The 11,794-nt window shown below is 44.4% G+C and overlaps 1 protein-coding gene across 1 annotated transcript in view; it reads right to left on the bottom strand.

Moving 5' to 3' along the window:
- Positions 1-10,740, bottom strand: part of CHAF1A (chromatin assembly factor 1 subunit A) — a gene marked incomplete at both ends in the record, with an annotated part of 11,007 nt that extends 267 nt beyond the window's left edge. Inside the window, 10 exons of the mRNA XM_010177139.1 lie at positions 2,371-2,858; positions 4,020-4,281; positions 4,512-4,601; positions 5,069-5,149; positions 5,356-5,527; positions 6,036-6,259; positions 6,683-6,751; positions 7,289-7,349; positions 8,268-8,509; positions 10,684-10,740. Coding sequence (XP_010175441.1) covers positions 2,371-2,858; positions 4,020-4,281; positions 4,512-4,601; positions 5,069-5,149; positions 5,356-5,527; positions 6,036-6,259; positions 6,683-6,751; positions 7,289-7,349; positions 8,268-8,509; positions 10,684-10,740 — 1,746 coding nt within the window. The remainder of the gene's footprint in view (positions 1-2,370; positions 2,859-4,019; positions 4,282-4,511; positions 4,602-5,068; positions 5,150-5,355; positions 5,528-6,035; positions 6,260-6,682; positions 6,752-7,288; positions 7,350-8,267; positions 8,510-10,683) is intronic.
- Between the last annotated feature and the right edge of the window lie 1,054 nt (positions 10,741-11,794).

Here is an 11,794-nt window from a genome sequence, read left to right as displayed (position 1 = left end):
CTCCAACAGCCACTGATTTTGGAGAAGAGGCCTCATCTGCAATGGCACACACCACAGGGAGCAGGCCAAGCTCCTGCTGCGAGATGTTTCGCTGTTACACAACGCGAGGAACAGCCTACGCCTCCAAGAGTCAGCTCAAGTCTTAATTGGAATCTCAGTTTTGTTGGTTTTGGGGAAGGGAAATCTCTCTCCCCCCTCTCTGCTGATTATTTTGGATGCTTTCTTCCTTCTGCAGAAGGAAATTGCTTGTTAAGTTTAAAGCGTGTTCCCCCCAACTCCTCCTCATCTTTGCCAATTAGTTTTTATTCAAGGGGCGACGGTTCTTCCCTTGGTCACCCTAATTTCTGTCATGGGAGCAGCACAAATGCTTCATTTTTAATCAAGAAAATGAACACAAGGAGCAATACAAACATAAACTGCCCAGCATTAAACAGCTGTGAGTGGGTTTGGTTGGGTTTTTTGGGGGGGTTTTTTTGTTTGGTTGTTTTGTTGTTGTTGTTTTGGTTTTTTGTAGGTTTTTTTTCTCCCTGAACTGGAACTGTGGAATGAAAATCTCAGCCCTAAAACCTGGTCCCCACACCCCCTAACAAGCTGTTTTGAGAAAAGAAATTTTAAATTTATATCTTTCATTAAAGTCACATTATTTTCTCAGATGAAGTGTTCCCCCTCCTACACGTGTGCAGGTACTGAGCACTTCAATACCAAACTCTCCTCTCTCCACAGCTTATGCAACAGCACCTTCACTTACCAGCTTCATGGCACAGTGACACGTGCCAGGGGTAGAGAACCTGGCAGCCTCGACCTCCTTGTCCTTCTGAGACTGTCCCCTCACTCCACAGGAAGGATGGGATCTCAGTACCTGAGCAGTGCTGATTTAGATGTCAGGCATGAAAAGCTTTCAAGCCTCTGACACCCTTTGCTCTGAGCTCCACAGCACCAGGGTGGTTTTAAGATGCATTTCCAGAGCTTTGAAGAATTCAGGTTGGTGATGTAATTCTAACTAAAAGGCTTTGTTTTGCTATTTCTGCTCGAGTAGTCAGTTCTAAGCAGAATTTCCAGTGGGTGCCAAGCAGAGATTTTTATCTCTGCCTCTATTTAGTGTACAAAAAAACCCCCCAACACCCCAAGCAGATGGAGTTTGGGGGCTGAACAGCTTCTCACAAGTCTCTGATCCCTATCAATACCTGAAGGCAGAGCTTTTTCAGTAGAAAAGCCAAAGAAGCCAAGAATAAAGTGGGAAGGAAAAGCATAAAGAGCCTTGTTTGTGGCTTCTTTCCTCACCCTCTTGCCCACAGGGGATGAGGAATAAATTCACTGACAGCACAAACCCCATCCTACCCGCAGGCTTGGAGACAAACAGCTGATAACAGCAAGTTTCAGGACCTAAAGCCTGACTGTCTTAAATACACGACAGAGCATCCCTAAAGCACCCACTGCATATTTTCAGTCATCCTTTTGGATGATTAAACTCTTAATAATGACTTGTGGTTACCCTGAAAAGCAGAAGCAAACAAGAGGAAGACCACAACAAAGCTTAAGAGTTGGAGCAGCGACTACTCCAAGTCCATCTCATTTTGTTCTTGTGAATTATTATTATTATTAATTTTTTAAACCAGCTCTTGAAATTTCAGCTTTCTATGTGACACTACGAGCTGGAGACTTTACAGACTGTTACAGGTTGAGTTGCAGCATTTATGAACCACATTTAATCAGCAGCTGATGGAAGTTACCAGCTCAGGCTATACATCTGGCAGCCACACACACACACACACACACACACATAAAAACCTGCAGACAAATGATGCACAGCTGTAAAAGGAAGGCCAAGCAGACACTCAGAAACTATTCACAGCTTGGATGCAATCACTGCCAAAGAGCAGAAAATAGAAGAACAGCAGGAGAGCAACATTTCAAATGGAATAGACAGTCCAAGCTGGAGACACACAAAAGAAACCCATCTCTCTGAAGTCAGATAATTTCACTCCTTTCCCCCCCACAAAAAGGGTCTTTTTTTTTTTTCATAGAATCATAGAATGGTTTGGGTTGGAAGGGACCTTAAAGCTCATCCAGTTCCAACCCCCCTGCCATCAGCAGGGACACCTTCCACTAGACCAGGTTGCTCAAAGCCTCATCCAACCTGGCCGAGAACACTTCCAGGGAGGAGCAGCCACAACTTCCTTGGGCAACCTGTTCCAGTGTCTGACCACCCTCACAGTGAAGGGTGAAGGACAGTTGTCTGTAGCTTCATATTCTGACTCTGCTCATCAAGGCCAATCTGGGAGGCATCTCAGGACACACTCACCTACTGAAGACATGCAGCTACATTCCCATTGTCCTTTACTGGTGAAGAGCATTGTGACAGGGACTCACCTGTTCAGCATCCCGAGGTCTCTTCATGAATTTCGTGATGGACATGCTTCCAGTGGACTTCCTCTTCACTGACACAGGGGTGCTCTGCAGGACGGCCACGCCTGGCACGCTGCCACCTTCCTCCTTCCCTGAAGAAGGGACTTGGGTGACGTAGTTCCATTGACAAGGGACGGGGAGATGCTCTTGATCAAAACTCTTCAGCACCTCCGAGTGGACGTACCAACACATCCTGTATTCAGGTCTCTTCTCGTACACAGAGTTCTCTGAAATGATTCTCTTTAGCCTGGCTTTGGAAGGGACACCGCTGTCCTCCCCAACAGGGGTCTGTGGCCGGGAGGTGTGGGGGCTCGTGGGGCTCGTGTCACTACAGTCAGTGGCTGCAGTCACCTCACTGAACAGTCCTTGCCGGCAGCACTCCTGGAATTCCTGGATGATCACTTTGCTCCCGTTCACGTTGCCATGAAGCAGCGGCAGCAACTGGCCAAGGACTGCAGAGAAGAAAGATGGACAAAGGTTGTGAGGAAGAATTGTTTAAAGTTCAAGAGGGACAGGGATCTTCTGGAGAGAGTCCAGCAGAGGCCACAAAGGTGATGAGGGGCCTGGAGCATCTGCCTGACGAGGAGAGGCTGAGAGAGCTGGGACTGTTCAGCCTGGAGAAGAGCAGCCTGAGAGGGGATCTGATCAATGTCTATAAAGATCTGAAATGTGGGGTCAATGGATGGGGCCGGGCTCTTGTCGGTGGTGCCCAGTGACAGGACAAGGGGCAATGGGCACAAACTGGGACACCAGAAGTTCCAGACAAACTCAAGGGAAAACTTCTTCACTGTGAGGTTGCTGGAGCCCTGGGACAGGCTGCCCAGAGAGGGTGTGGAGTCTCCATCTCTGGAGATGTTCAGTGCTCTGTCACACAAGACACAGATAAACCCAGTGTTTGTTTAAAGGCATGGGGTAAAGGTTTAAACCTTTTTACTCCTGAGACACCACACATCCTGTATCAGCTGACAACATCCTGCAACCTGCTGTAGGGAACCTGCTTTGGCAGGGGGGTTGGACTGGATGATCTCCTGAGGTCCATTCCAACCCCACCACTCTGGGATTCTGTGAAAGGCTGAGAGAAGCCAGGCTGAAACAGCCTATCAGTACACACTCTCCAGGAAGAAAAGAAATAGGTTGTGATTAATTTTAGGTATGGGATTGTAACAGGAGATAAATTTTGAGGCAGAAAAGTCACCTCCAATAATAAGGACCTCCTGAAGGGAAAGCCTCAATCCCTGCTCTAGCCTTTCTGTGCATTATTCACATTCTTCATGCACAGAAAATAACTCAGCACTGAAACCTGTCACACAAACTAAACCCTCTCCCCTCAAACAAGAAATAGGTCAACAGGCTCGAGCACTTCCACTAATCAACCCTAAATCTGAGTCTACTCAAGGCCTGTTGGCTGCATTTCCTAGATTATCCAGAGCAAGAGCTTTTGGAGAATGTGACTAAGGCCATAGCAGATGCAATGCTGGAAAACTCCTTTCCAAGAACTCTCACAGAGATTCCTTGGATTTCAAACAGGTCATTCTGAATTTGACACTCAATATAAAAATCTATTCTCTCCAAAGCAGAGCATAAGTACAATTATTTATCCCCTCAGGTCTTACTTTGCTGATCTTTGGCTCTTTTTTTGCTACATTTCTGTATCTGCTGTTCTTCCTCTGCAGCAGGTAAATCCAGGATACAGGCTGTGAACTGCTGGAGAACCTTTAGGTCCGCGTTTGTGCCGCTGTGGTTTTCTGCCCTCTCCCAGACGCAGCCGATTTTCACAGGCTGTAGAACATGGAACCTCTTCCCCTTGGCCATCAGTTCATCCCACTCCTTTGCTTTCAGCTTTTGACGAACCTTCTGGTTCTCTGGATCACACTCCTAAAGCCACAGGTGAGAAAGAACTTGATACATCCCATTTCAGGAAAAAATAAAAGCTTTTTCAACCTAGCTTTTTATCACACTCCCTGAGCTACAGAAGTCTGGTTCCTGAACCACACAGATCTGAGTTACACCACTGCCAAGGCCACGTGCTTTCTTCCTCTGCCAAAATTCATTACATGATTCATTGGAAACAGAGATGAAAACCCAGTGACACCCAGTTCACTTACTTCTGTCACTCCTTCATCTTCAGATAAGTACCCATGGGGTACAAAAAATCCATCGTCATCATCTTCATCCTCTCCCTCCTCTTCATCATCCTAAAAAATAAATTCTGCTTATTAGAAATTACACTGACAATTGGTTCAGAAAGTCTTGGGGCTGTTCAGCCTGGAGAAGAGAAGGCTCCGGGGAGATCTTACAGCAGCCTCCCAGTACCTGAAGGGGCTACAAGAAAGCTGGGGAAGGACTTTTCATAAGGGCAGTTAATGACAAAACAAGGGGAAATGGGTTTAAGCTGGAAGAGGGGAGGTTTAGATGAGATATTAGGAAGAAGTTCTTCACTGTGAGGGTGGTCAGACACTGGAACAGGTTGCCCAAAGAAGTTATAGATGCCCCCTCCCTGGAAGTGTTGAAGGCCAGGTTGGATGAGGCTTTGAGCAACCTGGTCTAGTGGAAGGTGTCCCTGCTGATGGCAGGGGGGGTGGGACTGGGTGAGGTTTTAAGGCACTAAACCATTCTATGATTCTTCATTCTAAAGTATTTTTTCAGCAGGTGGCATCCTCACCCCTTCACTATGGGAGAGACTTTCACCAGGTTCCTCCTCTTCCCATTCTTCATCACTATCTACTTCGTAGTCCAGTAGTTTCTAGAAGAAAAGCCAACATGCCATTTCTGTAAATAATTTGAGAGCATGACAACAGACCCCAGCCAGGTTTCAAAACTCAGTAGCAAGAGGGAACATGAAAGTGGATCAGAAATCCCAGAGAACAAGTGAACTTGGCCAACGGCGTATTCACTTCAAGAGAATGAGGAGAGAAAAGAACCCAACTACGCTGCCTGTGAGGTGCTTACACTGTCCTTTGACCAAGGATTCCTGGGATGGATGACAGTGGTTTTCTTGTTCCACGTGCCCCAGTAGGCAGGACGGTGATTCTCACAAAACTGCAGAAGTTTCATTCTACCAAATTTCCCTCTCTCAGGAACAGCATCTGTTTTGCAGTTATCCACCACCACCACCACGTCGCTGTGAAAAAGAAGACACCATCTTCAGTACTTGCAGAACATTCCCCTGCTGCTCAGAAAATCATCTTCTAAAAAACTTCAGTTCAGCCACAACACAAACCCAGAGCTTGAGTTCATCAGAACAAGCACTCCCAAGAACATGGGCTGCAGACAAACCACCTCCCTCCGTAACTACAACCCTACAGCAGCTCTGTTTCAGCGAGCTGAAATTATCAAAGAGAAAAATTATCAAAGACAAAAAACCACTAAGGGCCAGTAGAGTCCAGTGCTGAAGGCAGCTGCCTGAAGTGCAAGATTTCCTGCAGGGAAGGATTTAAGAAGTGTTGTATGGAATGAAGGAAACTTATATCATAATGTACTGCTCCCTGTGGAAACAATTCTCATAACGATTCAAAAGCTCCATGTTTCCATCATCTCCAATATTAGAACAAGACTGGCTCAAAAACCAGTCTGCACTTCATTATATTTAAAAACAAAAAGTGAAGAAAGCTCCCAAAGCACAGACTAACCTGTTTACTATGTCAGCACTGTTCTTGACAAAAGTAGGTCCAGTTTTACGTGGTTTACGACACTTCAGATCCCTCAAGAAAGAAACGTCGCTATTCTGTGCACGCAGGAGCTTATCCAGCTGTTCTAAGGAGTCTGGATCCAGGGCAATACGACAGAGGGGAGCTAAGACCATGTTCTCCTTAATTTCAAAAGGAGCAAACTTGCCACAAGAGCCAGCAAGGATCTGAAATATTAAGTGAGGATCGTTAAGGTCTGAACACCTGAGAAATTGCAGTACTGACACATTCAAGATCTACAAGAAACCTCAATACCAAGTGCTGAGGTTTGAGGGAAGATTTAGGTTAAGCTCTTCCTATCTGAGACTCCAACAGATCTTCTCCAGGGAATCTAAGTCTTTACAGTCAAAGCAGCAGAAGACAGAGTTGAGATTTTTACTAAAGCAACTACAAACTTCTTTTGCAGTCTCTGCTCTGGTCACAGGCTTTTTAAAAATAAATCCTTGACACTTTTGAAATCAGGAAGTAAGAAATACTAATGCCTCGTCCACCTAAGAAAAGTCTAAAGGACAGATCAGAAGGAAATTAGCATCTTTGTTAGAAGACAATGAATGGAAGACCAACAAAAGACAGAAATAGCAATACCTCACCTTGGGGGCCTGTGGAGTCTTTGGTTTCTGGAAGAACCTCGTAATTTCTGCTTTCTGTGCATTAAGACGCTGAAATCAGAATGAAAATGCAAATTAAAAACACAAAGGTAGGAGGAAGCCTTCTCATTCAAGGTGAGCTCATGCATGACCTAACTTCAAATCTAGTGAGATAGAAAGTTCAGTCCTTTACCAGCTCCCTGAAACTCAATAAAACAACCCTAATTGTCTTCTCTAACACACCTACGTGGATTCCAATGTCACTGCTAAGACAAAGGAGAGAGAGTTCACTCACAGGCACTGGAAAAACAAAGACAGAAAAGACTTGAACAGGTAAAAGCAAAGATAATGGACACGTATGAAAGCAACAGACAAGAAATCTCATGATTTAACTGGTGGAGCAGCACTCCCAGAGCAGATTGGACAGGCTGCATCCCAAAGGGACGTGCTCATTCCCAAGTGGCAGGGTACACTGCCTGGAGAACAGCAGTATCTGCAGGAGCCCCATCAAAAATGGCTCAGCAGCAGCCAGCCAGGTGCCAGGGAGCCCATTAACATCATTTCACCAAAGCAGAAGAACTTCAGAGACAATCTAGAAAAAGCATTTACCTTTTCCTCCTCTCTTAACCGTTTCTCCTCTTCTTTCTTTCTCTTCTCCTCAAGTTTTGCCCTTCAATATAAAGTTCATTTTAATTGTTAACAAATCATCAAGGTTTTATTTGCACTGAGGTGAGAAGCCCCAGAGTTTGACTAAGACCCAATCATGCTAAGCAGGAAGATGATCTATTAATTTAAAGACCACACTTGGTTAAGCCTATAGAAGACTCTCTTCATTCCTCCTAGAGCAAATATTGACCTGTTTTAGCCACAAAGTAACCAGGCTGCTTCAAGTTTCTTTCAATACAAGGAAATGGTATTTCTGTTATTACTGAGTTATGAACAACTTCCTCAACAACCAGGGCACCAGTGCCAGTAAACTGCAAAAGTACCAGCAAGACTGGTCACAAAGGGAAAACTCAGCAGAGCGTGAAAGCTCTTTTCAGCCATTTCAAATCAGAAACTCAGGTCAGCCTGCAAGTAAAAAGCACTGAGAGCAGGGTGTGGTGTGCTGTGTCTATAAAGCACTTCAAATATATCCCATGACAAAGAGGGACGTGATGTTATAAAATCATAGAATGGTTTGGGTTGGGAGGAACCTTAAAGCTCATCCAGTCCCAGCCCCCCTGCCAGCAGCAGGGACACCTTCCACTAGACCAGGTTGCTCAAAGCCTCATCCAACCTGGCCTTGAACACTTCCAGGGAGGAGCAGCCACAGCTTCTCTGGCCAACCTGGGACACTGTCTCACCATCCTCACACCAAAGAATTTCTTCCTCACATCTCAGCTCCATCTCCCCTCTGCCACTTTCAAGCCATCACCCCTTGTTCTGTCACTCCCTGCCCTTATAAAAGTCCCTCCCCAGCTCTCCTGTAGGCCCCCTTCATGTTTGACCAGTGCACCCCCTAGAAGGGATGGTTAAGGTGGGTATGGAAAGGTTCTCACATCATTCCATGTTATTCCCCAGGACGGGCAGAACCTGAGACACTCACTCTAAAGCTTCCTGCCTCTCCTTGCGTTTCTCCTCCTTCACTCTCAGCTTCTCAGCTTTTTCCTTTTCTTCTTTTTCTTTCTTCTCTCTCCTTTCTTTCTCTTTCAACTCTTTCTCCTCTTCTTTCCTCTTCTTTGCCTCCTCCTTGGCTCTCTCTTTTGCAGCCTTTGCTTCTTCTTTCAGCCTTCCCTTCTCCTCTCTCTCCGCCTGCAACTTCTGCAGCTTGTCCGCGCGCTCCTGGTCCTGGGTCAGGAAGAAGCCGTTAAACAAGTTGCCTTTTCACACAGAGCAATAGCTGCTGGCATAAAAAACCCCCCTAAAAACCTGAATAAAACATAGATTTCATTTCTTTAGCTGAGATCCAAGAGGAAATTCCTGCACCCAGCCAATGCTTGACCTGCAGCATCATTTCCAGCCATCGCCTGACACACGGTTATTAATCACAGCTACCTGTTGCCTCAGCCAGCTGAGTCACCTTGTTCTGGCTCTCTGAAGGTGTTAATTGTTCTTTTCTCCTAACAAAAGGAGGTGTTTCCATTTTTAAAACATCACAGAAAGCTCTGTATTCAACTTGTTTTATATTTGAGTCATCTTCATTACCAATAGAGCATTATGGAAAATTATATGGGAAATTTTTTTGTACATTATTTATAAATTTCATTTATTTCAGACTTCAGATTGTTTCCAAAATGCTTTCTTTGGAAATAAATACCTCATGAGCTAAGCTCTCATCCTTTTATACCAATGTAGGGCTACCATGGTATAAGTTTGACAAGTGAATTTGATTTGATTTTGCATTATAAACCCAGAAGGATTTTCTAACCATGTTTTGTGCTATCTCAGGCAGTCACACGAGTCTCCAAACTCTGGATTGTGCTTTATAAGACCCGGAGCTCACCAAAAAAATATGTCACTTGCTTTAGTCCATGTTAGATAATCAGATAACACCATGTGCCCTCAGCTTATTTAAGGGGCACTATGGGAACAACGAGGGGAAGATGACATTGAAAGTGTTGCTGCTCACAGTATTTCCTCCCAAGGCAACTGAAATTCTCATGATGGGGCTATTGATACAAATTTACTTAGTAAAAAATGACAAATTAAAGAAAAAGGAGCTGCCCTATGTTGTAGGCACAGCTGACTTCACCAGGAAAGGAGAGTATGTCTGTGCTGAGCCACACAAATACCCTCCCTGTGTATTTTCAATTTCATCTTCTTTATTTCACATCTCTTCTTGGCAATGGTCAAGACTTACCGAATAGAGTCACCACGTACAGAGAACTGCAGAAGGCAAATAACATGCAAAATGGTGCCAATGGTTAAAAAAAAAATGTTAAAAAAATTAATATTGTCATGGTAATGAGTGAAAAAATCTACTGGGCAGTTTGGAACATGGTGTGAAGTTAACAGTGAGACTGGTGGGTTTAATTTTTAGCGTAATAAAGCTTCAATTTTCATTGCTCCCTGATATTGTTGCTGGTTTTAACATCCATATAGAATGGAAGAACACAAGAGATTGGATTTTTATATGGGCACTGTAAAAAGCATCTCAGGAGCAGGCCCAACCATGTATAACTTATATAAAACAGTCCTTTACCAACTTTATAAATGACTTACTAAAAAAAAACCCCACAATAAGAATTGATAAGCACAGGCCATTCCCACTGCAGTTAAAACAACACCCAGTTTTCCAGCAGGCAAAGCCCACTCGTATTTAGAGAGAGAGGAGAGAGAGAGAGAGAGAGAGAGAGAACTGACTGTTCAAAAACTCCACGTGATCCATCAGCCTCCTTTATATTTAGCATTTAAGAACCAAAAGCAGAACGGACAGCAAAATTATAGCACTGCCTGGCTGCACTCAAGCAAACAGAGACCAGAGCTTGAATATTTCCAGCAGTGACATCCAATAATTTCTTCAGCAAGCTCTAAACACAGTGGCCCATTTGCCTCATTTATTAATGAAGAACAGACCTGATATTTTCTAGCTTAAAAGGAGGGGGGAAGAGTGAGAATGACAAAGCAAGAACTAGCTCTAAATAAAAGGCTCTGGAAGGTTTCTCTTCTATCTGTCCACTTAGTGAGATGCCTCTATCCTCTTAGGAAGGGTTTGAAAAAACAACAAGCTCTCTCTCAAAAGCATTTTGACAAGCAAGTCAGCAACATTGAGAGTTTCTTAATCTCTTAGCAAAGTGCACAGAAATTCAGGGCAGGCCACCCACACTTCATTACACGTGCATTAAGAAGCTTTGGAACCAGCCAGGTACTTTAACTGTGAGCATTAAGATTCGTCCAGGTTCATCAGTGAGGAAAAGCAGGAAAAGAGATGTTCTAAGTGGACAGAAAGGAAATGCAAAGGACTGGGAGAAATTGAAGGCACGAGCAGGGTTATACTTGCAACGGCAGTGAAAAAGCCTTACCCTTTGCAATCTCAGCTTCTCCTTCTCTGCTGAACTTCTGGGGAGTTTCTGAGATACCTGGAATGACAAAAATAGAAGTTTTAGAGATCCACATCATTCCCTTTCCACGAGGCACTAGAATTCTTCTTCCTAAAACAACAGTGAGCTTTGAATCCTATTAACATTGTTCTTGCAGATTAATATCATAGAATCCCAGACTGGTTTGGATTGGAAGGGACCTTAAAGATCATCCAGTCCCAACCCCCCTGCCAGGAGCAGGGACACCTTCCACTAGACCAGGTTGCTCAAAGCCTCATCCAGCCTGGCCTTCAACACTTCCAGGGAGGGGGCATCTACAACTTCCTTGGGCAACCTGGGACACTGTCTGACCACCCTCACAGTGAAGAACTTCTTCCTAATATCTCATCTAAACCTCCCCTCTTTCAGCTTAAACCCATTTCCCCTTGTTCTGTCATTAGTTGTCCTTATGAAAAGTCCCTCCCCAGCCTTCCTGGAGCCCCTTCAGGTACTGGGAGGCCACTAGAAGGTCTCCCCGGAGCCTTCTCTTCTCCAGGCTGAACAGCCCCAACTCTCTCAGCCTGTCCTCACAGCAGAGCTGCTCCAGCCCTCGCATCATCCTCGTGGCCTTCTCTGGACTAGTTCTAACAGGTCCATGTAATTATGGTCCATGAATATATTCACTAACATCAATATTCCTTCAGGGTAAGACAGGAGAACGCAGCTCAAGCACATCTCATCTCACTGATGTTACATTTAAACCTGAACACATTTCAATGCTTCACTTTACATCAAGTCCTCACGTTCCTCAGCTTTGCATAAACAAACCCCTCTTGTCTGCTCAGTTCTAAAGTATCATTTGCAGGGGAATATCAGGTGCAAAAGAAAAACCAAACCCCAAACAAACAAACCAAACAGAAGCCACAGCCGCTCTGAATCACGAGAGCACAACAGAGGACATTTAATTCCAGCAAAGTCACTTCCATCAGGTGAAACTTGGCTTGTTTGGGGTTTTTTTTAATCCAATCATTTACTCTTGTTATGATATTTAAATAGAACTTCCTGACTACAAGGATTATTATCCATGTTTAATTATTATTTATTATAATATTAT

The sequence above is a fragment of the Antrostomus carolinensis genome, unplaced genomic scaffold (assembly GCF_000700745.2).
Source record: "Antrostomus carolinensis isolate BGI_N321 unplaced genomic scaffold, ASM70074v2 scaffold45211, whole genome shotgun sequence".
Lineage (NCBI taxonomy): Eukaryota > Metazoa > Chordata > Aves > Caprimulgiformes > Caprimulgidae > Antrostomus > Antrostomus carolinensis.
The sequence above is the reverse complement of the archived record's forward strand: the minus strand, read 5'-3'. Positions and strand labels throughout refer to the sequence as shown.